The sequence below is a fragment of the Pyrus communis genome, chromosome 16 (assembly GCF_041283825.1).
Source record: "Pyrus communis isolate YQ-2024b chromosome 16, ASM4128382v1, whole genome shotgun sequence".
NCBI classification, from domain to species: Eukaryota; Viridiplantae; Streptophyta; class Magnoliopsida; order Rosales; family Rosaceae; genus Pyrus; species Pyrus communis.
Genome location: NC_142580.1, coordinates 13,551,490 through 13,567,239, shown reverse-complemented (window position 1 = coordinate 13,567,239; position 15,750 = coordinate 13,551,490). Strand labels below are relative to the sequence as shown.

General features: G+C 37.9%; 1 protein-coding gene across 2 annotated transcripts; it reads right to left on the bottom strand.

Annotated features, from left to right (window-relative positions):
• Window positions 1–272: 272 nt before the first annotated feature.
• LOC137731405 (uncharacterized) lies at window positions 273–4,559 on the bottom strand. 2 transcript variants are annotated; one of them, XM_068470514.2, is made up of 8 exons: window positions 4,287–4,559; window positions 3,777–3,906; window positions 3,520–3,647; window positions 3,104–3,242; window positions 2,499–2,613; window positions 1,994–2,057; window positions 1,564–1,893; window positions 273–581 (listed from the first exon to the last, which is right to left on the bottom strand). In XM_068470514.2, the coding sequence occupies exons 1-8, from the start codon at window positions 4,422–4,424 to the stop codon at window positions 576–578; spliced, it is 1,050 nt and encodes a 349-aa protein (XP_068326615.1). In that variant the 5' UTR covers window positions 4,425–4,559; the 3' UTR covers window positions 273–575. The 2 variants fall into 2 exon arrangements, with proteins under 2 accessions (XP_068326615.1, XP_068326614.1); XM_068470513.2 differs by having other exon boundaries at window positions 1,564–1,899; window positions 4,287–4,557.
• Window positions 4,560–15,750: the final 11,191 nt, after the last annotated feature.

Here is a 15,750-nt window from a genome sequence, read left to right as displayed (position 1 = left end):
TTTCTCTAAAAGTGATTTTTTTTTTCTTCTAAAAAATGCTTTTATTCATCTCCCAAACAAGCCCGTAGTTTTCGAGACAAGCAATATATGATTTCAATTTCTCCCTTACAAAACAATACATGAGCACTATGCTATCATGCCACGGCCTACATTTGTCGTCGGCCGCATAAAGAGAAGCCGGATACGAACAAAACGCAAGAAAAAACAAGCCCAGGCAAGCACGTCATAGAGTAAAACGGTTTTTTAAAAGCAATCAAGTGTAAACACTAACGTACATAAACTAGGGCACCATCCAATTCCAATATGTATTTCTCAATCAGCACCAAGAAGTCCTTGCCGTACCATCCAGGGATTTCGTGATTCTCACTACATCACAAGTTTGTACAAATTCTCAAAATAAATCAAACCAAGCTCGGAGTGAGTAGGCATGGAGTTAAGACTAATTGTTACATAGAGCGGTAGGCACCGCCTTCCAACTTCATTGTCAAGACGGAGCTGTAAGAATTCCGCATAAGCAACTCAAGTGATCGAATCCTTAAAAGCAAAGGGTCTCATCGGCACCAAGCAACTTCCACTCATCCCTGCAAATATATAAGTAGTTATGAAAAGGAATTTACCAACCGCATTAAATCATTGATAAATCACATCAATTGTACAAAAAATGCTAGTATCAATCAGACTTTTGACCACTACGAAGAGCAAGTACAAAATTGGCTCTGAAATAAATAAAAGCAAGCACAGCACTCACGATATTGAACATAACCCATACCTGGTAGCCTTGTGTGACTTTTAAGATTCTACTCATTGAAGAAATCCACTTAGCATAGTATGGTTACTTAAAAATAAATGAAGAATATACAAACAATAATGGCCCATAGTTGAATTATACTCAGTTTTTCGGCTTGAATAATTAGCTCAAATCAATCGGGCTGAGATATACATCCAACTTCTGTAAGTTAGCCAAAAAATGCCCAGCCACTGCTCTTATGCCTATCTAACCGCAGACGTACATCAATTCAACCTAAATCAACACCTTAAGAGATTTCTAATGTGGCCCCATAATATGGCACATGAACACCATAAATCACAGGAAAAGGAATGCGGCCACTTCCTATCCTAACAGGCAATTTTGACCCTCTGTGTGCAAGAACACCAAATCCCCCGGTAATTGTGCACTGATAGCATATATTTATCATCCATGGTCCATGGAAACGCGTGGGTAGTAAGTGCTATATATGTGTGCTTGATGCAACAGGGCCAATACCTATACCCCAAGAGTCAGATAAAGCGCAGGTACTCATTTTAGCTCTTGTCAAAGAGCTCTGTAGCTGAAGCATGAAAAGAGGTGCATATTCTTATAAAAAATGAAAACAGATACTAAAACCAAGTAGCCGTAGGTTATACCAAGACCATTAGCAATTTCCAAGTTTTTTTCTTCACATAAGGAGATATATTACTAGACAGACTTTTAAAAGCATGGTAACAAATTTCCAAAAGAAAATACTAGACCTCATGAACAGATGCAAAACTTAAACACATCTAACATTAACAAGTAACTCGAACCTGCTGCTTTTTCTTCTTTGGCCTCCTCTTTCTACGGGGTTTATGAGCGTCAGAGTTGGAGCTCAAATTACTACTTTGACCCGCAGTTGAATTAGAGGATCCCCTAGCTTTGAACGAAGTTCCACTTCTGCCACTTGATGTATTGCTATTTGATGTATTGAAGGAAGTTCCACTTCTGCTATTTGATGTATCGCTTGATGTGGCCATTTCAGCAATGCTTTTTGAGGAATTTTTGCTTGATGAAGGACCAAACCTTGACTGAGCACGAACAGAACTTGGGCGAGAATTGCTGGACGGCCGGGGAGGAGGCATCAAAGCTCTAGCAGAAATCTGTCGCTATTTAAGAAATTCAGGTGAGGCAACAGAAATATAAACAATCGATAATACATATACTTAATCACAGCAGTACAATAGTCAACAGATGGGAAACCTGATTTCTCTCATCACTGGACATGCCAGAAGTTGCTTTTCCTGAAGCACTGGACACCGGTTCCCTGCAAAACAGATAGCGAATTTTGATGCAACTTCCATCAAAACGGACCATATTTTTAATAAATAGGCAAGGTACATGAAAAAAAAAACAACAGATTATACACTAATTCATATAGGTTCTGTTAACTTTTAGCTTTGCCAAGTAATATATAACCAGTGGGCTTGTGCTATAAGCTTTCTATTCCACTCCACCTTTTTATATAAATCTGTTTTTTTTTTTTTTTTGATGAACGGGAACTTACACTGCAAGTTCAACTAACCAATCAATGAGGGAATATCAACACAGTCCATTACAACAAATCAAACATATAACCCTATCTCAAAACAAAAAGTTCTCAAGAACAAATTATGACATCTCACTCTCAATTTTAATTATTAGTGTAAGAAACAATTTTACTGCTAAAAAAAACAATAAACTACAAACAGAACAAGTTGGAAAATACTTTGTACTCTTATCTGTCCATTCATCATCTGCATCTGCTTCATCACTAGAACTCCCATTTAGGAAGAAATCATCTTCGCTCATATCCAGAAGCCCATCATCCTCACTCCCTGTTTCTGTAGGAAGTCCAAAAATAGACAGCATTCATATCAGTGTAATAAAATAGTTCAATAATTTGTAACCCTCAGATCATGTTCATAATTGATAATTAAAAGAAGAAAAGGAAGGTAAAACAAGCCTCCTGGAGAGAAAAGATAAAGCATCTAGCTTGGCAGGAATGCGGAAAGAATAATTTGGCAAGTGCTTTTGTTTGATAGGTTATCTTGCAGCCATTATTAACTGTACGGTTAATTTCATCTGAAGACTAGACGTTTTGCTAGGTATTTATCCTACATTTTTTAAGCGGTATAGACCCTTTAATGAGCATTCAGAGAAGACTCAACGAAGTTAGGTTTTCACCCTCAAACAACTTTAGAATACTAAAAACTATGTATTGATGTATAACATCAGGTAGTTATTGCTTATATGGAGAATGTTTGACCTGATCTTATAAAGAATAACTCTACGAGAAAAAATTCTGGTGGAAGTAAAGCATAAAAGAAATACCTTCCAAATCCTTTCCGCTAGCTGCTGCAGCAACTATATTTGCCTTAATCTGCTTTCGCAACTTATTTCTCTTATCAATCACATCTGTATCTTCACCTCCAGTAAATAGAGAGACATACTTTTCGGTCTTGGGAAAGAACTGGTGGTCAAAAAATATCAGCCTTTTAGTTCAACATTATTGGAAACAAGTACCATGTTATTTCAAGAAACAATTTAAAGTCTATAACAAGTAAAGTAAAAAACATTCGGCTCTTCTCTAGTAAGGCAAGTGAAGTAGAAATTCACATTTCAAGTCCAATATCAGCTTAAGATACTCTGATGACAGAAAAAAAAAAAAAAACCAAATTCCCAATACAAATGCCATATCCCCGCATCCACATAAAAGGAAATAGACCAAGGACCATTGCATAACTTACCCTAACATATTCAAGATCTTCTTTCAATTTCGAAAGGTTCACAGAAACCTCTGCGTCTTGTGCCTGACCCGATGAAGCACGTTGGAGTTTCTCCAGGCGTCTTACTCTTCTCTCTATCTTTCTTCTTTCTACAAAAAGCACATGCTATTTTCACCATTCGAGTAAAACACAAACCACGGATGCAATTAAGCCGCAAATCATACAAGAATTCACCTATAAAATAACTAAAGTAACAAACAAAATCAGGTCATCCGTACCAAAAAACTTTATCTTCCTGTCACGCATAAATATTTTGCGTTCCACAGCGAGACGGGAATGAATCTCCTGTTGTTTCTTGAATCCTTCCAACTTCTTTTCCTGAGCCTCCCTAACTTCAGCTGGTAGATTCTTAGAACAATAATCGCCGTGTTAGGCCACACTTCACAATGATTATCACTTCATCAATAGATAAAACCAGAAAGTTTACTATTACAAATTTATAATCTTACAAAATCGACAGAATACTAATCCAAGCGGTATTGGGTCAGAAATTTTCCAATTACTTCAAATTCCTATGAAATTCAGAATACTGTATACAGTTTCCTCTCTCTATATAGATACACGCAACAGGGCTAGCAAAGAACTCCAAGGTGACTGAAGTTCAGTCACTGAACCCCCCAAACCACACAAACCCTCACCCTAAAATCGACCCCAACTGAAGCAAAATCGAAATGGAATAACGGAAAACTGAAAGTGGTGGAGATTGGGAAGAAAGAGCGAGGGAGTACCTTACGGAGCATGCGCTCGATGGAGCGAATCTGGTTTTTGAGGGTGACGGACTTGGGCTTCTTCTCCGGGCCCAAGGCCGACTTGGACCGACGTCCGGCGGGGTTCACCCGCCGCTTGCTGTAGCCACCGTGAGCCATGGCGTTGCCCCTCCAAATTATCGCTGTGAGGGCTTAATAAGACACACGGACGGTAGACAGCGAGCAGCAATTGTTTTGTTTAAGAGTTTTTCTCCTTATTTAAAAAAAATGAAAAAATATACAAAAGTTTTCCACACGTCGTTTGACCCAATTCCGTCACAAATTGGTTTTTTTTTTTTTTTTTTTTTTTTTTTATTTTTATCTAAAATAGTTTTTAAAATTGGCATAATTTCACTTTGATCTCTAAAGATTTAAAAGCAGTAGAAATGGTCCTGGGTTTGTTTACTCTCAATTAATTTTGTCTTTTGGTGAAAAATCTTTGTTAAATAAGACTGAACTGACAAAAATACCCGCAATTTAATACACAATAGGCCAAAATAATTGGGAAATACCCTAAAATAGGATAATTTCTTAATCTTGAGACAGAAATAGGACAAACTGGCGATGCACAAGCCATGCATACCATGCACAAGATCAAAATTATTAAAATAGCCACAATCAGGACTTAGTGAGGGATTTCAGATATTTCGCCACTATGCAATGAAAGTGGAGGTCAATGGGAAGTGGTCGACCGTTGACTACTACAAGGCACTTGCCGTTGGGGCCACTCGCCAGGTATAATTTAATTTGAAGTTAATTTGAAGTCTTTTGTGGGTCCTTCGTATTTTGTTATATGTTAACATTCTGTGTGTGGTTTGTCATAAATAAGAAGGACCTTAATGTTTAATTAGCTCAATGTTATCTTCGTATATTAATGGAATTCCTCTATTGTTTCCGATGTTGGTTTTTTTTACATACAATACAATAACCGGTACTGGACATTATATGTTCAAGTGATGCACATCGCATGTACACGTTATACACATGAAATGAACAGAACATTCACATACATTGTTGCATCAGGAAGCCTTAGAAGTACAAATGCCAACATAAGGCCCTTGAATGCTAAGTAATAAAATAAGGATTACATGCTCAAACAGAAACCATGTGATTGTAAAGTGCACTAAAATTAGACTAACAAGCTAAATACTACTAATGGCAACAAAAGGCCCTTGAATGCTAAGTAATAAAATTAAGAGTACATAATGAATACTGAAACAAAAATGCCAAATTTGTCTAAAATTACAATTACATACTAAGTACTAAAATTATGATTAGGATGGTAACCCAATTGTTTGGTTATAACAATAAAACTACTGAAATAAATGGTGTCCACATAATGATTCACACAAATTCATCGACCTCTGATGAACTTGATGGAAAGCTTTAGTATGAAAAAGGCAAGTTCTCAAGTTGTACGTGGTCAATTTCTAAGCCCGATGATAGGTAGTCAGCAAATTTGACTAAAAAAACTCTACAGTCCGACCTACTAGAAAATGACAACTCTAGGTTACAACACAGTACATATTGAAGACATTTACAATTAAGTTTGAGATAAGTACAAAAGGAACATACCCATTCTTCTGTTGGCTGCAGTTTGCCCTCGCCAAAATCTTAAACGGTTTATCCATCGCTTTTGAGGTTAGGTTCAAATCGCTTCATGCAGCCTGGAATCTCTTCACCTTTAGAAGTTGGGGTATTACAAAACACATATGAGTCAGTTGTTTCTTCATTTTTTACCACTATGACCTTAACCAATGTGAATCGTAAATCGTGATCGTGCAAAGTAGACGATAGACATCAGCCAACATCCAGTGGTCGTCATTCACATGACATAGGATGAATACTTGGTCAACATCATTCCATGCACGCGTGTAAATTCAAACTACAATTTACGAGGATTTATGTACTCACAGCTGACTGGGACGACAATGGCAACGCTTCTATGCGCGTGTGGTATCCTTTCTTCACATTCCCTTTAGGTTCAGATGAAGGCGCGGCCTCAACGTCTTGATCAGCATCCATAATACGTTTACTTTCGTCCTTCGGTGTTGCATCTGTACTAGCCTCAACATCATCAAACATGATGTTCCAATGAGGTGCCATCTTTTCTTCCTCGATTGGAGTAATCATGGTGGACAACAACCTGCATCTGACAAAATCGGTATTGCTTACGTAAGTACACCCAATTCGTAATACAAAATTCACTAAGTTTATTAAAACTCGAACAAACACATACCATTTTTTTAGCAAAAAAAACCACTTTTCAGCTTCTGATGAGACGGATTTAGGTAGGTGTCCCAACAGCAAATCTGGGGCAATAACTGAAGGTTTTCCGTGCGCACCTTCGCATAGTTTTTCGACCCGAAGGACGACGATGTTTCAAAAAACCAGATCTACAATATTTAAAGTGATAATGTCAATAAGTTGCAGCAAAAAACGAATGCAAAAGTACGTTCAACTTATAACAACAAAATAAAAGGGAAATTACGAAACCCCTTCAAATTATAGGAGTCCCTGATCTTACCCCTCGATTTCTTTATAGCTTTTTTTTTAACAACCTTGTGGTAGGTCAAAGCATTTATGAATATGCTTGGCATCAACACTTGGAATGATGCAGTTCCCTAGGGATATCTTTCCCATTTTTCTTCATCTTCTAGCAACTGAAGTAAGTGGTGGTCAATGGCTGACTCTTTCTCCTTGCCTAAAACAACAAAGTGGGCGAAGTACCTTAGACCAAACTTGTACCTATCTTCTAGAAGTTGGCACACGTTGAATTGCTCCTCCAATTGTTTCAAGGTTATCTTCTTCTTCCCCCTAAAATCGATGTCTCTAAGATGACATTCATCATCCTTATTTTTTAAGGGGAATTCTCCGAAACTGAGTCACATCACCAAACAAAATTCGTGGCTCCCGAAAGTCGCGACATATTCCCCAAAATGGAAGAAGACGGAATCATCACTCACTATATCCTTAATAACCCTAAAGATAGCATAGTGGGTGAGCTGCCTGAACTAGTCACCAATTCACATCAACCAAATAGCCAAAACACGAAATGTCATATCCTGGCCTGGGCCCTCACCACATCCTGAGCTTGACTCCACCGTAGCATGATATTGTCCACTTTGGGCCCCCACCATGCCCTCACGATTTTGTTTCTGGGACCTCACACAAGAGCTTCCCAGTGGGTCACCCATCCTGGGAATGCTCTTGCCCGAACTCGCATAACTTCGGAGTTCCGATGAACACTGAAGCCAGTGAACTCCCAAAAGGCATTGTGTTAGGAAGAGATGGGCATGTACATATAAGGCCTACATGATCCACTCCCCTGGGCGATGTGGGATGTCACACGAAGCCTCAATTTTGTTCAGTAAATCCTTTGTAAATCGGCCTCTAATATTACCTAGACACCTTGAGGCACATAACAGACAAGAAATGGTTGCAAGAAACACCTCATCCAGTGGACACACAAGTTCTATTAGAGATGCAAATTTGACTTTGGACCTGCAATATTTAGAACATAAGCAAATCAATTAAATAAGATAAGCATGCACACATGATATGCACATCATATGCATATTGTCTACCTAAATTAAACCAGTTCATCAACCAAATACAAGTATGGTGAACATCAACGCATGCACAGGATATGCACAATATATGCACATACTATCTACCAATTCATGAACAAAATTCAATTGAATATTTCCAGCTATATCAAAAGGATATGCACAGAATATACACATAGTATGCATAAATTCAACGAATTCATAACCCAAATTCAAGCGTGCCTAATATATAGACATGCACGGATTATGCACGCAGTATGCACAAATTGATGAACATGTTTCAATCAATTAATTTCCACCAACCTCTAAACCACATGCACAACAAAAATTAAAATCAAACAACTTAACTGTACAAAACACTAATTCACACCCAAAACCCAAAATTCCCAATTTTACAAAACCTAGGTTCAAATAATTAAATTTCATTTCAAACCGTACCTCTTTTTGGATTTTGTCATTGAAATCTTTTGAAAAGGATGTGCAAATGCTGGAGTGGAAACAACTATTTCAAAAAGATGTGCAAATGCATAGCACAACACCTTCTAAATATATAGAGTGGATGGAAAAGGTTGCGTCAGTTGGAAATTGGGGTGGAAAAGGGTCGCGTTGGCCGAAAATGGGGTGGAAAAGGTTGCGTTGGTCAGAAATGGGGTGGAAGAGGGTCGCACAGTTTGGGTAGAGCTAAGGGTTGGGTGCCACATAATTTTAAATAAGGAGGAAGAAATGCTGACTTGGTTTGACAAATTAACCCATATAAATACAAGGGCAATTAGGTCATTGCAAGGTGTAAGAAAAAATCCTATTTATGTCCAATTGTTGTGCATCGCGTGCGCATTGCATATGCATATTTGTCCTATTTCTGTCCCAAGATTAAGAAATTGTCCCATTTTGAGGCATTTCCCAAAATAATTTGACAAAAATTGAGAGTATTTTTGTCAAATTTTCCTTATCTAAAGGAGATTTTTCACGGAATGACCAAAATGATTGATGCCAATAAATTTAGGGGTCAGTTCTATCAATTTTGAATCTCACAAACCAAAGTGAAGAGTTATGTCAATCTTAGGGACCATTTTGGCTAAAAAGTCTTCATTCTGACCGTTTCCAGTCACATAGAGCTAAACATAGCCCTTCAGTAAATTTTTGTTTGTTTTCCAATCATGCTAAATTTTGCCTCTTGCAACATATAACTATTTTTAAATTTTAACACTCTTGATATTGTATTACTTTTTAAGTATATTGTTTAGGATAATACTTGGGTACACATGGTTCAATACCCAATTTGTTGACTTTCCTTTGTGGCCCATTAGATTTATGATGCGTATAAAATGAAACTATCACCCAAACACCTATTATCATGCTAACCAAATTGACACACCCCGACCCGGAATGTCCACTAAGACCCCAAATCAAGGCGTGCTAGCCGACACCTGAAATGTGACGAAGCCATAAAGTGTGATAATGTATAAAATGTGAATAAATTAAAATCTAAAAAGTGCCTAAGTACACGAGTGCGTGGTGAGCGGGTCTAGACCCATTTCACGCGTGATACAGAGCATAGGTATAGTACAATAAGGTAAGATAATGATTATACTATCCTAAGAAGACATCTGTACTGGAAAATGCCACAAATTCTCGTCGATACGAAACTCTGCTGCTAGAACCTGGAATGATGCAAAAATAGAAAATGTGAGTAAGTGAAACAAAACTTTTCAAACCAATTACCAAAGGCAGTAGCCCCTCACCGTAACACCTGTATAATTTCCCAGAAATAACGGGCGTGCTATAACTCAAAACCATAACCAAAATAACAGTGTCACAGTTATGCCATGTCACATATCTCAACAAGAATAAGTAACCCAGGTGAAATAAATCAATATGAAAGGGTATGTCAACTGGATCCACCTATTGTGGCTTATACGGCTGAATCAATAGCTCATCAAATATTCTTGCACACGAGTCGGAACCACCTCTAGTGGTTTGTACGACATGACTGGGTGTAAATAAGTATGCTCAAGTGCTACGATCACGTGAAGACTGTGCGAATAATCGCAGGTCACCTACGAGTTGGAACCACGTATAGTGGTCTGTACGATAGGCCTGTGCACCTACCTTGGATTCAAGGTGAGCGTAAGGTGCATAAGGTGAACATCACGCGAAGGACTATGCCCTAGCCACGAGCGGGAGCACTAACACCAGGGTGCAGGTTTATGAGCTTTAACTACATCTATTATAACATGTACAACTCATGGGCAACCTATACGACAGTATCGGAGTTGCTTATCATTGCAACCTGTACGACAAGGTCGGAGTTTCCTAAAGCATAAATATCGCCATGTCATAACCCCATCATTTCAAATAAAATGTAATCATAACCATACATCTCACATTTCACAGCATATACTCACCTGAACTTACCTGTGCGTTTTGCGCTCACCTTCGCACTTCAAAGCATTCACAATAATTAAGTGCCGGTAATATACCTATGGATATGCCATGATGCAATCTAAAACTCACCCATACTATAGCATTTCAAGTATATATAATATGGCGTAAAATGCACAATCTATAACGCTCTACTACCGAACTACTTATTTTTGGAAATAATTATCGGTGATAAGCTCAACTAGATAATTTAATTAACCTTCATTACTTATGTTTCTTTACTTCATTTCCTTGATTCCTCACATATTGATTTATGACCAACATCTAGCCACCAAATCATAAGGTTAAATCTCACATTTTCCACCAATGTCCCTCATATTGTTCAATTCCCCAAACAAGGCTATTGTCTCAATTATTATATGGCTGCATCTAACGTCTCGTTAGACTGCCTATGTACCCTAAACAGAGATCAAGCCATTCGTAGTTCACATTTCCAAAATTCAAACCAAATTCGAATATATTCATTTAATCCAACATATACTACAATCATATTAATATTCAAACCACAGCAGCTAGGTCTCAAAAGCATAATTAAAATAACGAAATTCACATAAAAATGCAATGTCGGCTCCCTGGTTGTGCTCCGTCGCACCTGCCGCCGCGGGTGGCGGTCGGCCGCCCCGGCTCGCTGGAAAACTGAACTATTTATAAAAATTCTCAAAAATTACATAAATGAAGATCTCAATGAGTAAGGCAACTTTCATACCTGTGACCAAGGCCAATTTGGTTGGGAAAAGCCCCAATTTTGCTAAAACCCGTCGGAAACCCTATATGTGGGTGTGCTCGATTCGACATCCAAAGTCACTCCAATGCCTCAAACATTGCTTGGGCTTTGCTCCTAAGGTTGAGGGGAGCCTAAAGGTGGTGGTAATTGGTTAAGTTAGCTTCAAGATTTGTGGATTGCCACCATACACCCACACTGACCACCGTCCGTTTTTCCTCCAAAATACCACCAAATTCTTTCTAATTTTGGGTGGAAATGGAAGAGGGAGGGCTAGGGTGGTGTTTCTAGGTAGTGGTTCAACACAATTCACCGGAAATTGGCCGGAAAATGAACGAATTTGGCCTTGATGCTTGGCCGGGTCGCGCGGGTCAAGGAGGAGGCTCAATTTCCCCTCCTTCTCACCTTCCTTCCTTTCCCTCCTTTTCCCATTTCTAATTTGTTCTCCTGCTTCCTCTCTTCTCCCCTGATTCGTCCCACCTCCCTTCTCTCTCCGGTTCCCTCTTCATTTCCTTTTTCCTCGCTGCCATCAGGCAGCCCCCCTTTTTTCCCTTTCTTTTCCAACCACCCTTGATAATAAATATAATAATAATATGAAATGAAATAATAAATAACAATCCATACTAACATACTTTTGAAATATAGTAAGGTAATAGTTCATACGCGTCATGAACTAGCGATCAACGAAAATCAATACCCTCGCCACTAAGGTATTCTCGTAAATTTACATTTTAAAATTTATAAAATCGTAAAATTAGGGATGGGTTGTCACACAAACACACCAATTCTCCTCTTTATCGAAATACAAACATCCATCTTCTCTCGTACCAAGACATAAACAGACATATTCACTCGTCGACGTCCAGATTTGAGTTAGGTGTCGTCATGACTTTCACAAGAGTAGGTTGGTATTCGGTGAAAAATGATGTTGCCATTGCTAAGAAAAAGAAAAGTGTTGGAGGGCAGGAACGATAGAGATTGGAGGAGGAGAAGTGAGTGGGGTCGATTGAGGAGACAAGGTTTTTGGAAGGTGTTGGAGAATATGAGGCTTTGGGCATTGAAACTATGACAAAAGAAAAGAGGATGAAGGATGAAGGCACTTGTTTTTTTTTTTTGGGGGGGGGGGGGGGGACGTTAGGGAAGAAAGGGACAAATTACATATAAAACCATATTATATGTCTATAATTTGGAGAGAGACAAAATTTTTGAATTTATTTCTTAAAGGAACAAACCTTATTCATGTGGGAGGCGATGTCATGGTTGTTATTTTAATTCTACTAAAATTTTGAAACTAATTTTGCAAAAATGCTAGAATTTTGAACCTATTCTTGTAAAAGTGTTGGAATTGATCTTGTTGAAGTGCAAAAATTTTGAAACCAATATTGCATAATTGATGGAATTTTGAAACTCATCTTGTAAGATTGCTGAAATTTTGAAACTAATATTGTAGAAGTGCAACCATTTTAAAACTGATATTGTTTAAGTACAAAAAAAATTTGAAACTGATCTTGTAGAAGTGCAGAAAAATTTGAAATTGATCTTGAAGACTGCATGAATTTTAATCTTACATAAATTAGTTTTTTTTTTAGATCTAAAATCAGTTTGAAGTTTTTATAGATGGTATAGTTTTGAACAAATCTATTAGGGGCATGGCTGAAATTTTAAAATACCCTAGTCAAAGTTATATGTATTTTGTTGTACATATTTGTGGAAGAGACCCCACTAGCATACCTTATTTTGAGTTTCTTCATTCCTTTTTATATTGTGTATTCCTCGAACCCCTACATCCTTGTGTCATGTATCGATTCTGGATGTATCTCAAATCAAAGCGTTACATATTCTATATTGTATAAGTTTTTAGGAAAATACCCTAAAATAGGACAACTTCTTAATATTGGGACAAAAATATGACAAACCGGCCATGTACAAGCCATGCACACCATGCACAAAACCAAAATTGCTAAAATCCCACATAAATACTAAAAATCCTCAGCTCATGTCATCATTTTTCTCATTTGGAAGAGAGGATGCCAAGAGAGCTCTGTAAGCTTTGGGTTTCTAGGTTGAGCTCAGATCTCTAATCTCCGATTTCGAATAGAGAGAAGTTGAGAGTGAAGCTTCGAGTGAGGGTTTCTTGTTTGCATCAATGTTCCATCCTTAAAGATATGATATATGTACTAAATTTTGTGTTTTGGCTAGAAAGTGCCATCCTTTTCGGCCAGTGAAGCTTCGGCAGCCATATTTCTATTAACATTAGGTTCGTCTGTCTCTCTCTCATCTCTTTCTCTCTCTAACTCGTTCATTGTCTCAATTTCTGCAACTAATTACTTGTTTGTTCAATCAAGTTTTTTGAATTTGTAGAGATAAGAAGTCAAACAAAAGAGGGCTGGGGAAGAGAGGGCTCAAAATGTGTTCTAGAAATCTTTATTTGTTTATGGGTTTTGTTATTTTAGATTTCTGGGTTTCGTTCTTAGAGTTTTGCGTTTTAATTTTTGTGGGTGGATTTGGCTTTGTGGGTTTGTTACAGAATGCTCAATATTTGTTAATTTTGTTATGAACTTGCAAATTTTTGTGAATTTGATCTGGAATAGGTGTTTGTTTGAAAATGTTTGTAAATTACAAGTCTTCGTTCAATATGAAAGAAATTGTACACGATATGTACACGATATGCACATGACATTCACATTTGTCATCTCCTTTTCCCTGTGCTTGTATATTGTTATTAGTATATACAAGATGTTGGATTTTGGGTTTCAAAGGGGTTTGGTGTGTGGTTGGGTTCTCGAGGGTTGTCTGAATTAAGAGTGATGACAGTTGGTTATTGTGCATGCATGGTTGGGTTGTAAAGTCTCAACCACCTCATCCATTTGGTTATTATGCATACACAAACAAGAAGCTTAAAAAAAATAGGCATAATTAGGAAATTGTGATAATTAATTACGAAAGTGTGCATGAATGACTTTTGAGTTGCATCAGAGGTGGTGTATTTATTCATGCTTGTCCAAGCAGAAACAACCTCATCTAGTTGCAAAACGATGAAGAAAGGCAGAGCAATGAAGAAAGGCACAATAACCTCAACTTTCATAAAATCTTTTTCGGACAAGTTTCTTATGGAAATACTGACCACCAAGGTTACTTCTTGCTTCTTTCGTTCCTTATATTCAGCAAACATGGTGTGTAAGAAGTTCAACCAACTCGCCGAACATGACCGCATCTTCAAACACATCAGCATTCAGAGATTTGAAAGGGTCAACTCACTGACTTCACAGAGGACACATAAAGAAGTGTACAAGTTTTTGGATCGGTGCAGGGAGTGCAACAATCCTAAGGCCTTGTACACATAAGGGATGCGATGGTACTTCCGATACGATAATTCTGAACTCGGAATTGAGTCTCTGAAGACGACGATCTCCAAGGGTCATCAAGCATCAACATACATATATAGTGCAATCTTGGTGTGGGCACCGGGGGGTGAAAAAGAGAGAGGCCTCAACCTTCTACATTCTCTCATAAATTGGTAAGTGTAATGAAATGTAGAGAAAGAGCTTGGCGGTTTTTTTGGTCAATTAGGGTGGATAGGGAAGTTAGAAGTAGAATAATAAAACTTCATGAGGACAATGTTGCCGCCAAAGCATGCAGCGATTGTGGAAGTGCACAAGGTCCTTTCACAGTCTAACCCTATTAGGATTTCTGGTGCCATGACAAATTCAGTAGCTGCAATTCGTGTAGATGGCATCAAGAAATGAACTTTTTTTGTGATATGTTAAATGTTTTTAATAGGGATTAGATTCGTGTCTTTTCCTTTACTTGTCTTCAAATTTAGTTCTCATATATTTTTGTTAGTAAATGGAAAAGGGAGAAGTTTTTGGTAACATTAACAATGTTTGCTTTCTTAAATGAAAAGAAGCACAGCATAAAGCATGAACAAAGCATGCTTAAGTCTCCAAAACCCGATGTCGTAGGTTCGAATCGTATAGGGCGTCTGATTTTGTGTCATTGTTAATTGCGTTATGTCAAAATTAGACTACAATAATTGAGCACAAACCCCAATTTGACCTCCTTTATGCATCTCGTGTGCATACAATGTATAGTTTTCTGGAAAAAAAATTGAAGCCAAAGCCAAGAAACATTTGACCTTAGCCATAGAACCCAAGAACTCACAAAATACAGGTAAAGCCAAAAAACCCAGCAGCCATAAAACATATGAACCCAAAAATTAATACTCATAAATATTGCACTTTGAAATCAAAACCCATAAACAAACCTTTAAAAAATTTTAAAAAATTATTCCCCAAATATCGTAAAGAAACCCGCATCACTCTTATTGGGCTTTAGCTCATGTTTTTTTTAATACATTGATATTTTTACACTAAGGAGAGGGGGGGTTTGGTTAAGCCACACAATGGGCAACCTAATTTGGTATCGAATTCGCCATCCACGAGATTCGAACCTAAGACCTCTCATTTCCAAGTGAAGAGTAATACCACCAGACCGTAATACTGAGTGGCTTGGCTCATGTTGATTCATCTAATCCCACATGCGACCTTTATGAGAGCTTTGTTGGATGAATTATTATCCATTACACACCAAGCTTTTGGGATTGTGAGATGGGAATTGTCTTGCCACCCAAAAGTTAGATGTGATCTGAATCTTGGGTCACCAGTTCGAAAACAGAGAGAGGGGATGGGTGAAAGGACGGCTATTGATGAGAGAG

What these genes read in the sequence shown, in the direction of transcription:
- LOC137731405 (XM_068470513.2), bottom strand. Translation starts at nt 4,424, where the DNA reads ATGGCTCACGGTGGCTACAGCAAGCGGCGGGTGAACCCCGCCGGACGT. An exon ending in AAGATCTTGAATATGTTAGG is followed by an intron (nt 3,243 to 3,519) that starts GTAAGTTATGCA and finishes TTTGACCACCAG; the next exon opens with TTCTTTCCCAAGACCGAAAA. An exon ending in CCAGTGATGAGAGAAATCAG is followed by an intron (nt 1,900 to 1,993) that starts GTTTCCCATCTG and finishes TTTCTTAAATAG; the next exon opens with CGACAGATTTCTGCTAGAGC.